At 39.4% G+C, this 16,198-nt stretch overlaps 1 protein-coding gene across 3 annotated transcripts in view; it reads left to right on the forward strand.

Moving 5' to 3' along the window:
• LOC115224302 (putative deoxyribonuclease TATDN3) overlaps positions 1–13,551 on the forward strand; it is a 22,218-nt gene extending 8,667 nt beyond the window's left edge. For 2 of the 3 annotated variants that reach the window (XM_029795132.2, XM_029795134.2), the window contains 7 exons: positions 1,942–2,004; positions 3,108–3,185; positions 3,382–3,413; positions 6,256–6,311; positions 8,301–8,413; positions 9,392–9,472; positions 13,367–13,551. In XM_029795132.2, the coding sequence (XP_029650992.2) occupies positions 1,942–2,004; positions 3,108–3,185; positions 3,382–3,413; positions 6,256–6,311; positions 8,301–8,413; positions 9,392–9,472; positions 13,367–13,513 (570 nt within the window). In that variant the 3' untranslated portion in view covers positions 13,514–13,551. The remainder of the gene's footprint in view (positions 1–1,941; positions 2,005–3,107; positions 3,186–3,381; positions 3,414–6,255; positions 6,312–8,300; positions 8,414–9,391; positions 9,473–13,366) is intronic. The other variant, XM_029795133.2, reaches the window with a different exon arrangement.
• Positions 13,552–16,198: the final 2,647 nt, after the last annotated feature.

A 16,198-nucleotide genomic window follows, 5' to 3' on the forward strand; every position in this document is an offset into this window, starting at 1 on the left:
TGTCATCTGTAAGTGTGATCAAGAAAGTGCACAAATGCACAGTCTTGGGCAGATCTATCCATAACCCCTGCACCTTGCATGATGCATTATTGAGAGAGTGGGTTACAAACCTGGTTTTTGTGAGGCTCTGATTAATTTGAATCAGTTGAGGGTTTTGGATAAGGTTGACTATCATTATTTGGTGGCTGTCCCCAAAGTAGCTGGTTTTGATCCTGTATTAAGAGACTGAAGTACTTCAAAGTATGCTCAGAGCTCATACTAAATGGCCTCCTAACAGAACTATTTCAAATCACTGAGTCTGTCAACAGGATCCTCTTTTGTCCCTTCTGTGTGAATTAATTCTTTAGCTACTGCTGCAGAAATTGATGGTTTTGAGGGACCTTCTGTCTAAACTGTGACATCTGCATTGTTTCCTGGAAAGTGAACAAGTCTGGTCATGCATTGTTTGACGTGCTGTTCCAGTTCAATTCTGTTATAGATTTGCAGTCCTGGGTCAAGCAGGGACCAGAACTTTGCTTTTAGAATGTTTTTGGGTACTCACAGCTCTTTACCAGTCAGGCAATGTGGGCTCTTGAACTTCCATATTAGGATTCTACAAAGGCCTAGTGGGGTGGAAGAGGAGAAAATCCTCAGAGAAACACTTCATGTTGCTGACAGCCAGCTTGGCTGTTCTGTTTTAGAAGACTATGTGTAATTTCCAGAAATTCCTGGCCTAGCAGTGTTAATGGTGAGGTATTGCTAGTTCAAAGCAAGCTTTGTAGACAAGGAAAAGCTGTCGGCCTGGCCTGTCTGTTCAATGTCCAAATATGTGGACAGGGATTTTGCCGTGTATCAGATGCAACAGCCTCCTGGCTGAGTCCCTCACGTAAGAAGAGCACCCAGTTTTTCTCTGCCTGGTGCTGTAATGAAAGAGATTGTGTGATGGGTTAAGACACTTTCGCCTTTGGCCATGACCTTTACAAGTTCCATCTGGAAAAGGAGGTGAGAGTGAAGAGGGTGGGTCTGCTCTCCAGGGAAATTATGTAAAGGTGATGCTGAGAGTGATGAGTATAGGTCTCCTCTCATCATGCACTTGTAGGGAAATGACCTCAAACTCCATGGTAATCATAAATCTTCAGGCTCTCTGAACCCTAGCTAATAGCCCCCCTTTAGAGGCAATGTTATACATTGTCTTTAGATTCGTTTTCTATTTCTCTCATTCCTTCCATGTCAGTTTAAATTCCAAACATGTCCGTGTTATGCTTCTTCATTTTTTGCCCTTGAGCCCAATAAAACAAATCCTCGTTATTATTATAATTGAAGGCTGTGAGCTGGCAAAATTGTTAGCCTGCCGGACAAAATGTTTGGTAGCATTTCTTTATGATCTGAGTTCAATTCCTACCAAGGTCAAATTTTATCCTTTCAGAGTTGATAAAATAAATACTTGTTAAGTGCTGGGGTTGATGTAATCAACTTACTTCCCTCCTTCGAAATTGCTGGCCTTGTGCTAAAATTTGAAATCATCACTACCATCATCATCATCATCATCTTATTTTTATTATTGAAGGTGCAAGCTGGCAGAATTGCTGGACAAAATGCTTAGTGGCATTTTGTCTGTCTTTATTCTCTGAGTTCAAACTCCACCAAGATGGACTTTGCCTTTCATCCTTTGGGGGTTAATAAAATAAGTACCAGTTACGTTCTAGGGTCAATGAAATCTACTAGCCCCTGCCATTCCTGACCAAATTTCAAGCCTTATACCTATGGTAGGAGGGTTAGGGTTTCTTATTGTATTTTGTATCCCTTTAGGCCCTTGTGGCTAAGAAAGAAAAGAGTGTTGCTGTTAGTTGCAGTCATCGTCATAGTCACAGTGGTGGTGGCAGCAGCAGTTGTATAGTGGTAGCTTTATTTTCATCATCATCATCCTCATCACCTACAATTCTACTGTTGTATCTATTACAGGACTTGAAAGATGCCATTCCACTTATTGAAAAATATCACGACAAGATTGCTGCCATTGGAGAGGTGAGGATTTGAACCTAGGTTTATATATTGTGCATAGGTATAACAACCCCTACAGAAACATTTGTATTTATATTTATATTGGTGACTGCCATACCATACTTGTATTACCTAAAGTGAAGGTGATGTATGTTAGTGTTGTGCGGACGCCCCCAGATGAGAAGTGGGCTAGTTCACTACGAATAAATAGTGGACGGATACAGCCAGTAAGTGTCGATCGGCCGGCCAAACCAGGTCGACAGCGAAGGTAAGCCAGTCGAACCTGGTCGAACCTGCAATACAACAGTGGCGACGAGGATTCATTGCTGATGCAGTAAAAAATGTTTTCAAAGTAGGATTTGAAAGAACACAGAACTACACTCAGGGGGAAATGATTCTGTGTGGAACGAAAAAATAATACTAACTTAAGTTTGGTGGAAGGATTTATAAGTCAGGTTGCTCTATGTAGTAGCGCTACCAGTCATAATGATAGACTGATACAACCTATGCGCATTTTGGAAAAAAAAAAAGAAAAATCTCAAAGGGGGAGGTATTGTGTGGACGCCCCCAGACGAGAAGTGGGCTAGTCCACTACAAATAAACAGTGGATGGATACAGCCAGTGAGTGTCGCTGAACCAGATCGACTGCGAAAGTATGCTGGTCGAACCTGCAATACAACAGTTAGGGACACTTGGGTAGCAATGGCACAAGTAGCAGTAGCAGCAGCAGCAGTGGAAGTGTGGCTGATGGTAGTGTAACTAACTATATGTTAGTTACATAGCATGGAGATACTGCAAAGCCAATATGAAGGTCTTCAGACAGAATTGTGTGAGCAGAGTACATTACAAAACTTACAACCTGCAGCTGATACACAGCGTTTAGCTATGAGAGACATCTTACCTGCTACAGATGACGACTGTACATGGTCACTGCACCTGCTGCAGATGATGACTGGTCACTGCAGATGGTCACTATTACAAATATGAAATACTACAAAATTTCACTACTACAGATGTTCACTGTTGATGTTAACTGGTACAAATATTCACAGTCGTTTACAGTGATAGCCGTTCTCTATTACAGACAGTCAGTACTAGTTTGTCTCTTCATTTATTTTAATTTGCAGGTTGGCTTGGATTTTACTCCTCGTTTCTGTAAATCAAAGGAAGATAGAGAGACACAGAGACAAATTCTTGCTTCACAGGTAAATATGCTCTCCTAATGCTATTCTTCCTCTTCTCAGACTCTTGCTATACATGTGTACAGGCATCATCATCATCGTTTAACATCTGTTTTCCATGCTGGCAGGGGTTACACATACAAATATATATTTTCTATAATTAATATCCCATATACGTATTTCAGTGTATTATTCTTATTTGTTATCTTTCTCTTTCTAGGTTGAAATTGCTAAGAAATACAATTTGCCATTGTAAGTAAGATGAAATTAATGATTTCTTTGTAAAACAAAATACAATAACATTCTATACATTGTACCGAATGACACCGTGTTGTGAAAGTTGTTTGCTTTGTTTGTATAGTTAGAAGAAGACTGCACCTGACTGACTCCAATATATATATATGTATTAGCCTGGGCAAAGTTCAGAAAGCTCTTACCTCTGCTGGTGACAAAGGGCCTCTTGTTCAGAGTAAAAGGTAGACTGTATGACGCATGTGTACGAACAGCCATGCTGCATGGCAGTGAAACATGGGCCATGACTGCTGAGGACATGCATAAGCTTGCAAGGAATGAAGCCAGTATGCCCTGATGAATGTGTAATGTCAGTGTGCATACTCAACAAAGTGTAAGTACCTTGAGAGAAAAGTTGGACCTAAGAAGCATCAGATGTTGTGTGCAAGAGAGATGACTGCGCTGGTATGGCCATGTGGCGAGAATGGATGTGGATAGCTGTGTGAAAAAGTGCCACACCCTAGCAGTTGAGGGAACCTGTGGAAGAGGTAGACTCAGGAAGACCTGGGATGAAGTGGTGAAGCACGACCTTCGAACATTAGGCCTCACTAAGGAAATGACTAGCGACCGAGACTTTTGGAAATATGCTGTGTTTGAGAAGACCTGGCAAGCCAAGTGAGACCATAACCCATGGCCTATGCCAGGGGTGTAACCAGCCCACTTATGCATACCTTTCCTTCATTGGACACTAAACTCTGCTTGCGAAGACCTGTTGAGGCAAGTGAAATCGAAATCAAATTCGATGATTGGCATTCGTGCTAGTGGAGTACTAAGAGTATATCCGAGTGCCGGTGGCATGTAAAAAGCACCATTCGAGCATGATCGTTACCTGCGTCGCCTTACTGGCACATGTGCTGGTGGCATGTGAAAAAACATTCAAGCGAGGTCGTTGCCAGTGCCGCTGGATTGGCTCCTGTGCAGGTGGCACATAAAAAGCACCATCTGAGCGTGGCCGTTGCCAGTACTGCGTGACTGGCCCTCGTGCCGGTGGCACGTAAAAGTACCCACTACACTCTTGGAGTGGTTGGCGTTAGGAAGGGCATCCAGTTGTAGAAACATTGCTAGATCAGATTGGAGCCTGGTGCAGCCATCTGGTTTGCCAGACCTAAGTCAAATCGTCCAACCCATGCTAGCATGGAAAGCAGACGTTAAACAACAATGATGATGTGTGTGTGTGTTTATATATATATGTAAACACACCCATGCTGGTACTGCCTAAAAGCATCCAGTACACTGTGTAAAGTGGTTGACATTAGGAAGGGCATCCAGCTGTGGAAACCATGCTGAAACAGACATGGAACCTGGGTAGCTCTTTAGTTGGCCAGTTCCTTGTCAAACTGGCTAACCCATGCCAGCATGGAAAAACTAACCTTAAATGATGATGATGATGATGATTATATATATACACACATGCAGGCTGATAAACCCTGTGAAGTCTGAGATCGAACAGGTGAGCAAATGGCTCATCAGGAAGATCAGTAACAGTGTTAGAAACATCTCTGACTTCACCCAGTGGTGCACCACCAACAAAGTCATTACATAGTTTTAAGGCCAACAGTAGTAGGGGGTAGTGCTAGGTCTACCCAAATTGATATGGTGAACTCCTACTCATCTATATCAAGGGAGCTCCTGTTAAAGACACTGGGCTTCACTAGGGCCCATACTGAAGTCAGTAACAGAGATATTTGCATTATTATGCACACCACAAGAACCCTACTCTACAGTAGAAAGTCTGCTTGAGCCAAATGTACTGACCCTGAGGGCTCCTTCAACGTTGTAATGGGTGCTTTTGATAGTATGGACATATGTGACCTAGTTGATCTCTTCATCCTAGATATACTAAAAAAGAAATTCCCTTCAACCAGGTTTGGCCTCCACAGGGACAACAGCGATATGCTGTGCTTCAGAAGACCCATCAAGCCAAGTGAGATTATAGTCGTAGCTGATGCTAGTGCTGTGTACCAGGCATGTAAAAAGCACCCTTCGAATTTTTAGCTTCACAGATGCAGTGACCAAGGCCTTTGGCTATACACTGTGCTTGAGAAGACCTGTCAAACCAAGTGAGGCCAAAGTCATGGCCAGTGCTGGTCTTTTGTAACTGGCACCCATGTCAGTGGTACATAAAACGCATCCGCTGCACTCTTGGAGTGGTTAATGTTAGGAAGGGCATCCAGCTATAGAAACCATGCCAAATCAGATTGGAACCTGGTGCAACTCTCCAACTTACCAGTTTTCGGTCAAGCCGTCAACCCATGCAGGCCTGTAAAATAGACACTAAATGATGATGATATTGGACATGCACCCATGCATATTAAAACATATTAATTAAACATTTTGAAAAATTATATGTATGTAATACAGATAACATGAACAAATGACTAATGTGTGTGTGTGTGTGATGTAGAGAACGTCATCAAATGACCAAGGAAGGAGTTACAACCGTGTTTCGTGGTCTGCTACCACAACAGCTCCTTTATAGGATCCAGTTAGCTCAAGACATCATCAGGAGGAACCACGTCTGGTTTCAGCCCCTACTCCTCTACTGTTTTGACGTGGCGGGGCCCCCCCTTTCGGAGGTGTCTTCAGCTCAGGTGTTGGGTGCATGTCTTCTTTCTTCTGTTCCCTGGCCTCTTCGATGTATCGTCAGCAAGTGTCAGCCGGTGACTGACCGACTTGTCAAATTTTTCCCTTTAAATGAAAAAAAAAAAATTTGGCAAGGTTCAATGAATTCATATGATTTATCATCCATTTTATTGCAAACTATTGAAAAATATTTCATTAAATTAATATTTTGATTCCCCAGAAATGTGCATTCTCGGTCAGCTGGTCGACCCACCATCAGCCTTTTGAAGGAACTTGGTAAATATGTCTTCATTTTCCAATATACTTTTGACATCTTCACAAAGGTAGAGGTGTCTTTTCACCTTTGGCTCTGCCTGGAAAGTTTTAGTGTTGGTGATGGTGGCTTAAACTAAGGATTGACAATTTCGTTTGATGCCTGACTCTTTTGAGTTGACATCTTGGCAGAATTGGTTTTTCTTTTATTCCTCTTTGGGTCAACAAACCAAGATTGATGTTACTGTGGGGTTAGGCTTGAGCCAACTTCAGTCAGTCTTATCTAAAAATAATAAAAACTAGATTTGGAATAGGATCTTCTTTATATGTTGAAGTCACAGGCCATAGTAGGTATGGCCATATAGTTATGGTCATTTTCCATAAATGTAGATCCAGGTTCAATTCCACTGGGCACTACTTTGGTTACATATTTTCTTTCATAGCCTCAAATTGACTGAAATCTCGTGAAGAGAATTTAGGAGACAGAAAATGTGTAGAAATTTTTGGGATGGACATCCATGTCCTTGGGTGCCAGATTTAATGTAGTTTATATACTTCAATGGGAAAGTGAATATAGGCTTTGGCTGAGTTGTGAGTGGGCACAGGTTCAATCTGATAGACACACACATACTCTGGCTGAAGCACATCAAACTAGTAGCATTATGGGTAGTGGAATAATTCGAGTGTGGTTGATGCTAGTGCCGCCTGACTGGTTCCTGTACTTGCTACCTTTATGATAATAATAATAATCATAATAGTAATAATGATTTCAGATGTTTTGCCACAAGGAAAGCTTGGGGGATGGCGATTAAGTCGATTACATCAACCCCAGTGCATCACTGGTACTTATTTAATTGAAAGGATGAAAGGTAAAGTCAACCTCGGTGGAATTTGAACTCAGAATGTAGTGACAAGCGAAATGCCTAGCATGCTAACAATTCTGCCACCTCACTGCCTTTATAATAATAATAACAATCATAATCTCCTAATATAATAATGAGCATAGTGTTTTTATGTATTTGTATATATATTTGTCAAAAATCACACAGAGCCGAGTAGTATAAGTGAAGGGAGGGGAGAGAAACTAGTAATTCAGTGAAGGAGAAGTAGTGAGAGTAATAGCCTTGACTGAGAGGGAGTGAGAGAAAGGAAGTAGCAAAGAGCACAGTGTGTATCTTCTGTTTTTCTCTGTCACAACATTTGAATGAAAAAGGAAGGGGTGAAAAAAAAATCAACATTTCATCTGTGTGTGTGTATGTAAAAGGGAGGTATGTAAATGTTTGTGTGTGTGTGTGCAATGGAAATGGGATGGTGAATGTTCAATGCTGAATGAAAAATGAAAAAGCATTTCAACTTTGAGTATGTGTGTGTGTGTGTGTGTGTGTACAAGGGAAGTATGTGAATGTATGTGACCATTGGCAAGTGTATTAATTTGATTTACCATTCATATCTTCTACTATAATAATACTCTAGTGTATTTCTCTGTCACAACACATGAATAAGGAAGGAAAGGGTGATGGCAAACTTGGTAGTGGGATGATGGAAGTTTTATGGTGAAAAAAAATGTCAAACAGCATTTCAACTCTGTGTGAGTATATGTATGTGTATTTAAGAGGGAGTCGTGTGTGTGTGTGTGTGTGCAATGGAAGTGAGATGGTGAACATTCAAGCAAACAGTGTTTCAGCTCAGGGAGTTCCTGTGTGTACCTGCATATGAATGTTTGTGTCTGTGATGATTATGTAACTTATTTTGTACCTTATTTAGATATAAAATACTTCAACCAGCTGTCAATTTTGACGGCACGAGGTCAGCTAGTAATAATAATAGTAATAATAATGTGATGTGATTGGTAAGTGAGTCGTAAACACTATGGCATTGTTAGGGCACTTCTTAAAGGCTTCATCTAAGAGATTCAGACTTCACCTGTTGAGAGAGTTGTGTGTGCGTAAATAGAGAGAGAGAGAGAGAATATAAAACATTTTAAAAAGTATTTTTGTTATATTTTAATTCCAGGAGCTGAAAATGTTCTTCTTCATGCATTTGATGGACGCCCTTCCATTGCAATGGAAGGGGTTAAAGCTGGTTTTTATTTCTCAATTCCACCGTCGATCGTCAGAAGTGAACAGGTATTGTGAAACCGGGACATGTTTTCCTTTCAGACTTTCTTGCTCTTGCATAGAGATGGAATCTTAGATTTATAAGAAAGGTGTTACAGGAATCTGTCATCATGATGCTGTTTCCACAGTTTTTGGTGAAACAATTCCACCTGAGAATTGACAACCCAGTCAGAGTTTAGTATGACATTTTGGTATTTATGTAACGCTTTTCATTGTTATCTGTCTTTCCTTGAGGTAGAAGTTGGTACTGAATATTGCTGGGGTAACCATTAATGCTTAGCATTGCTTGGGCTAACATTTGGTACCTGAGATCATCTGGGCTAACAGTTTATACTTGACACTACTTGGGCCAACGGTGCAACTTTCAAATATATCTTGAAGCAGTCTCATGGACAGGGTCACTTCTCTGTGCACTAAATGGGATACAGGATCACTTCCCTGCTTACTCTTTTGACTCGAGGGACCGTTTTGTACACATCCCTTCCCCAACCCATTCCCCAGAGACATTTAATGTTTTCCAGCTGTTTACATGTCTCATTGTCACATTAATTATCGGTGATAGTAATGAAGCTGTTAACTGAAATAAAAGTAAATTTAATCACAATTATTGTGGAGCCATTTAAATCTAAAAAGCATTGAAAAGATGGTGTCGCCTCAGATCAAGCCAAATCGAGAATATCTAGCCATGACCATCCCCTCTTTTATTCGGCTGTAGTGTTTCTAACCTTTCTTATCCAGTGCGTTCTTTTTGTAAGAGGTTGGGTGTGATTTGGGAGAGATCTAGCTACTATTTCTGGTTGTTTGAATAACAACGAAGAGATTCCGGCTTGGAGTTAAGGGAGGTAACTCTTGTAAGCATGTCTCATTTTGTGATCCGCAGCTTAAGCGACTTCATTCAAACTGTTTGTCTTGTTTTAAATATTGATAGCAATAAATCGACAAAATTCATAATTGTTTTCCTTTTTTCTGTTCTGTCGTTTCACCAAGAAGGAGAAATTAGTGAAACAATTACCTTTGGACTGCTTGCTTCTCGAATCGGATTCCCCAGCCCTTGCGCCTCAAAAACAGGTCAGTTGCAAGATGTCAACATACTTTTGGTCTGTTTCAGCTTTGCTTTCCTTTTAATTGCTGTTTTTTTTATTTGGTTTATTGTTGCTGTTGTTGTCACTATTGCCTCCGTCCCTTGCACAGACCTGTTAGAGTGAACATGTGACGAGGCAACAGCTAAGTGAGCATAGAAGTGTAACTCCTGGGTCTTGCACCCCAGATGTTGTGTAGGGTGGCAGTTGGATGAGTTGTGTCCAGTGTCTCAGTGTGGCTATACGAGCTATGTTCATAAAGGATCTGATTTTATTGTTCGCTGTCAAAGCAAAATCCTTTGAGTGGGAGGTTATGCCACGATTCCTGTGCATCTGTGGAAATTTCCGTGTCAGGAGTTTGTGGCTTTTATGCCTGCAGTACAGACGTGTAGTGAGCACACTCATCAGATTTCCATTTTCATGCAAGATGCCTGAATGCATCGCGCAGAGACCATAAAGCTACGTCTCGTCTGTACTCTATTATGTGTTCCTGTTTTTGTGTGGTAGACCTTAACTGGGCCCTTGAATGCCTTTCTGTGAACAGTTTCTGTTGCAAACCTTCAAGCCAGATGTCTGGCCAAAGGATAACCTCCTCTTATTCCTCCCACCAGCGTCAGAGAAGCCCTGAGACCCTAAAAACGCTCCTGGTTGCTGCCAATCCTCCTGTAAGTTGTTAATGAAAATAAAATGGGAAAATTTTTTAAATCAGAGCTGAATCATAAATTCTTTGACTGGCAGATTGATAAATCTAGTGATTTAAAATAGCTACACTTGTCTATATGTGTATAAGAGTAACTATGTAAAAGTGTTACATTGTGTGTGTGTGTGTGTGTGTACATATTTATTCACCGGCATTATCCATCTGCTGGATAATGTCAGTGTAGTGTGCACGAGAGAAGACTGTACTGGTATGGTCATGTGATGCATATGGATGAGGACAGCTGTGTAAAGAAGTGCTGATCCCTAATTGTAAAGGGAATCTGTAGAAGGGCTAGACCCAAGAAGATGTGGGATGATGTAGTGAGAAACAATCTTCAGATGTTGGGTCTCAGAGGAGATGACAAGGGTTTGAGACTTCTGGTGGTTTGCTCTGCATGAGAAGACATGCCAAGGGAAGTAAAATTGTGGCCATCAATATATACAGGTATGTCCCCTGTGTCCCTCTCTCAGCTAAGAGCTCCTTCTATTGTGGGATCATGGCTGCTGGTGTCATGTAAAAAGCACTTATGCCAGTGCCACATAAAGGCACCTGTGCCCATGGCACATAGAAGTGCCCAATACACTCAGTGAAGTGGTTGACACTAGGAAAGACATCCAGCTGTAGAAACCATTCCAAAACAGACAATTGCTTCTTGGGCAGCCCCCCCCCCCCCACTAACTGGCCATTTCCTGTCAAATCATCTCCAAGACATGCCAGCATGGAAAACAGATGTTAAATTATGATGCCGTGACTTAACCCTTTCGTTACCAAACCGCCCAAAGCCGCCCGAATTTACCTATTCATATTTAAATGAGAATATCAGAGCAAATCTCTTCAGTACATTCGTGAAAACACATATTATACTTCGTAAACAGTTCAACTACAGTTTTGTACAATAATCGAAGTGTAATTTTAATTCCGTGAATTTTGGGAGATTTTTTTCCGAAATTTGTTCCTATTGTGTTTTCAAAATTTGTAATTCTTACAAAAAATGGATACGAATTTCATTATATCAAGCAGCGAGTCAGAATTTGAAGGATTTTCTACTGAAGACCTTCATAAATCTAACTCTATGACTGAAAAAAAAAAGCATGTGGTATTTGATAATGAATCTGATGTTTCATTTTCCGAAAGTGAAAACAGTGAATCTGAGATCTCCGATAGCGATAAAGAAAACGAATTGGCACCTGAATGGAGTGAAAATTTAAAAACTGTTTCTTTCGGTGATTTTTCTGAAGAAACTGGACCAAGCCACAGACTTTCCCAGAAGGGTAAAGCCTTAGGCTATTTCTATTTACTTTTTCGAATGAGCCTATCATTACGGCAGAAACGAACCATTACGCTAAACGTAAACAAAGCGAAAGAAAGGATAGTTTGTGGTTTCCCACAACCTTAAATGAAATTAAGACTATTTTGCCATAAATATTATTATGGGTATTAGAAAGTTACCCAGAATAACAAATTCTATCGTAAAATTTTGTTGTATACCCAATTGAATATTAGCTAATAACCCATTTTCTATAGCGATGTTTGAACAAAATTTTAATAATTTTATATTTTGTTGAATTTACCTGTATCTACCTGCAATTAGTGTCACTTTGTGACAAAAATTATAGTATAGAATTGGTTGAGAATATTTCATTAAATTATCTTCCAAAAATCAGATTAATATATCGATAAATAAAAAAGTTATAGTTGTTTAATGAAACCAGACTAAATTTATGATTACGTTAGAAATTAATTGAAACACATAAGGGGTGTAATTTGGTCAGAAATATAGTAACGAAAGGGTTAACAAACTGTTGCACTTTATTTTTTAAATCAGTGAAGTTCAAAAGTTACTTTAAAATTCGATTCTTATTTTGTTTCATGTCTATCTTTTTTAGTGTCTTTATTTTTAACACAAGTTATAATAAATCTGGTTATAATAAATCCGGTTATAATAAATCCGGTGATAATAAATCCGGTTATAATAAATCCGGTTATAATAAATCCGGTGATAATAAATCTGGTTATAATAAATCCGGTTATAATAAATCCGGTTATAATAAATCTGGTTATAATAAATCCGGTTATAATAAATCTGGTGATACATTGTAATACTAGAGGAGAGTGATTGGATATTAAACATGAGTAAATGCCGTGTGAGTGTGTGTGTATATATTATGTCATGCTGGTATGGTCAGGTGATGTTTATGGACGAGGACAGCTGTGGAAGGAACCTATGGAAGGGGTAGACTCAGGAAGACATGGGATGAGGTGGTGAAGCATGACCTTCAAATGTTGGGCATCACGGAGGCAGTGACAAGTGACCGAGACCTTTGGCGATATGCCGTGCTTGAGAAGACCCATCAAGCCAAGTGGGGTCACAGTTGTGGCCAAGGCCAGTGTCATGTAACTCGCACATAAAATGCACTTTTCAAATATTTGGCAAAAAGCTGTGTGGAGAAGACCTGTCAAACCAAGTGAAATGGTTGTGACTAAAGCTGGTGCCATGGAAAGATCTTTGGCTATACACCATGCGCGTGAAGACCTGTCAAGCCAAGTGGGATTATGGTTGATGTCAATGGCACTTGTGCTGGTGGCACATAAACAACACTCTCGAGTGGTTGGCGTTAGGAAGGGCATCCAGCCATAGAAACTATGCCAAATCAGACTGGAACCTGGTGCAGCCTCCTGGCTTACCAGTTTTTAGTCAAACCACCCATGCCAGCATGGAAAGCAGACATTAAATGAGGATGATGATGATGATGATATATATATAATTTACACCTGGCCAACCGAAATTTTGTGATTGAATTTGGTAGGCGGAAGTTACTGCTGCTTGTGTATATGTGTGTGTCGGTGCTTGTGCCTCTCCGAGAAAGGGCGGGGGGGGGGAATAACACATACAACTCATTTATTATGGTCATATAATAAACAGAAGGTCATATATGAAATTGATCTTTTTTCTACTTCAATTATTATTTTTCTCTTATAAAAACGCACACATACAGGAGGAGTAAATTATGTTTATAAGAATACTTTGAATGTGGCTCCCAAGAAACAGTAAAAGTAATTGCCTGATCAACGATGAGTATTACTTATAGTATATATATATATATATATATATATATATATATATGTATGTATCTCACTTGTATTATTCTTCTTCTCTTTTTTTCTGAATTATTTATTTTCCAGATGAGAAACGAACCTCAAAATATCCAAATATCTGCTGAATACATTGCTAGAATCAAAGGAACTGATGTTAGTCATGTCTGTGAGATAACAACCCAAAATGCCTTTAAATTATTCCCAAGACTAAAAAATTTTCTTCAAAAATTGTAAACAATGTGTGATATAAATAAATAATTAAATTATCTGATTTTCTGAACTAATTTGTTACAATTAATGATATTCAATTTTCATTTATTAGTTATCATTAATTGGTTTACAGGCAAGGCCATACTGGAGCATTGCTGGTTAAACAGTTTGCTCTGTAACCATGTATTTCGTGGTTTGATCCCACTTTATGGTACCTTGGCCAATTCTTCGACCATAGCCTCAAGTTTACTGATGTCTTGTGTGTATGAATATGGTATAACTCATCTAGAGAGGGGCTCATTGTATGTAACACATACAAGAGTATGTGTTGCATATATCATCATCATCATCATCGTCTAATACCCAACTTCCATGCTAGTATGGGTGGGACGGTTTCACAAGAGCCAGCCAGGCCAAAGCTTGCACCATACTTCTGTAACTGTTTTGGCAGGATTTTTACAGCTGGATCCCCTTCCTAACACCAACCACTCAGCAGAGTGGACTTAGTACTTTTTACATGGCACAAGCACACACGAGGTGAGTAGTGCTTTTTACATATATATATATACTAACAGAAGCGCTTGTCATTGACTGGGTTTGCAAGAGATGCCAAAATTGTACTATGAATTTTGAAAGTTATTCACTTAGATTGTATTGAATATATGTAAGAAATGATTGTTAACTGTCGTGTTAACGATAGAAGTGTTTTCTTCTGGCCAGTATTATCATGGGTGCCTATAAACTTCTGATCTATGATCTATAGTATTTCAGTTTATAAATGAATCAATAATCGCACAGATTTTGGTCTATGTTTAGTACAAGGTCACTAAATAAAAGTTCAGGGAAAACTAAAACCATTTGTACTCTAATTTAGTACAACAAACAAAAATAGATGACTATAGTGTGATGTTGTCAATATCAATTCAAAGTTATTATTCATTCTGCAAATTTGTTGATCCCATGGTGAAAACTTCCATGTTGACAATATTTCGGCTTTTACCAGTTGGGGCAAAAATGAAAAGATTGTTCTTGCTCTCCACTCTGGATGTCCCAACTTATAACTGACCATGTGAGAAACAGGCCTCTTTTAATTGCAAACCAGCAACTTTCAAAGTATGACCATGGGACTTATTAATGGACATTGTAAAAGACAGACGTATTGGAAATTGAGGTCATTTGAACTCAAAGGGTACACTGGAAGGTATTGAAGGTAAGTGAGGAATAAAAACATCTTCACCTTTTCCACAGCCAGAAATTACTGTTTGACATTTCTCATTAATTTCTTGACAACAAGTCTTGTGCCATTGCACAGCTTTGCTTGAGAAAGGTTGTGCAGAAGCATGATCAAAGTGCCAATTTTCAATGGAAGGCAATGAGGAGGAGCTCCTGGTGGCCAGAGTGAGTTCAAGAACTCTAATTCATCCGCAACAGAGTCAACAGATTTGTAAGTATATTCATTTCCTGGTGAAAGTTTCTTGAGACTTTCATTCAAATTATTCACGGTAATGTTCTTTGGTGCCATGGTTTTTCTTTCACACAACCAAGCAGCATTTGTGGAATTTTAAATTATACTTGGAAAATATTTTTCAATGAATTCCTCAACCGAGCTGACCAAGGTGCAGATTTCTGATGGATTCAAGTCACCTTCATGATTGGTATCTAGCCTTCCTTCTCCGAGTTGCAAAATAGTATGGGCAAATTTTTCCGACAAATGATCCCCATGCAATTGTGTCCGCTTATTTGTAGAAAGCTTTAAGACTTTGATATGTTTCCATAAAATAGAAGATTTCAAATATACTTTTGATTCATCCGCCTTTGTGCCCCTGCAAATCACTGGCAAAGTTTGTCTGAAATCACCTGAAAGTGCTTCTGTCACACCTCACATCAAACAATTGGAATTGCGCAAATCCTGCAGCATTCTGTTAACGGCATCTACTGATTGTTTATGGGACTTTGTGGCTTCATTTCATATTATTAAAGAACTTTTCACGAGAACTTGAGCTAAAAAAGAATTTTTACTAATATTGCAGACAAGTTCATCATTTGAAGTTGGATTGCATGGCAGCTTGAATGCTGCATGAGCTGTTCGACCTCCTGGGAGTAAAGTTGCAGCCATTCCAGAGCTCACTACAGCTAAGGCTATTTCCTTTTTTTTGCCGTACTTTGGCTGGTACTAAATTTGTAACAAAAGTTTTCCCAGTTCCTGGTGCGTCTAAAAATATTATCCTCCTCTCTTATGTGTCACTTGGTCAGTGATTGTTGTATATGCAAATTGTTGGTCTGACAAAAGTTTCGGGACATTTTCTTCAAGGAATCTTGTCAATGAATCAATATCATGAAGTTTCTCGCAAAACTTTTGGGATCAAATTATTCACCTCATTTTGATGAGATTCAGTTTAGCCAAACTTGCTGAGCTCCTCTCCTCCTCTCAGGCAATCTTAATTGTGCTAAATATTTGTAGTCTTCTGATAAATCATTCTTACATTTGTGCCACAGTGTTAATGGATTACTCACTATACAAATCAGAAGAATTGTTAAAAGATCTCTGAAAGAAATAGTTATGTGTGACACTGAAGCCTCAGCTGTTGTTCTATCCCAGGGATTGTCATCTCACAAATTGAAGGCTAAACAGGCTTTTGTATAAGTATGAACAGTTTGACCATCAATCGTTCTTAGGAAGAAGAAGGGAGTCAGTCCTCTTGTTTTATG

This window comes from Octopus sinensis, linkage group LG25, assembly GCF_006345805.1.
Source record: "Octopus sinensis linkage group LG25, ASM634580v1, whole genome shotgun sequence".
NCBI classification, from domain to species: Eukaryota; Metazoa; Mollusca; class Cephalopoda; order Octopoda; family Octopodidae; genus Octopus; species Octopus sinensis.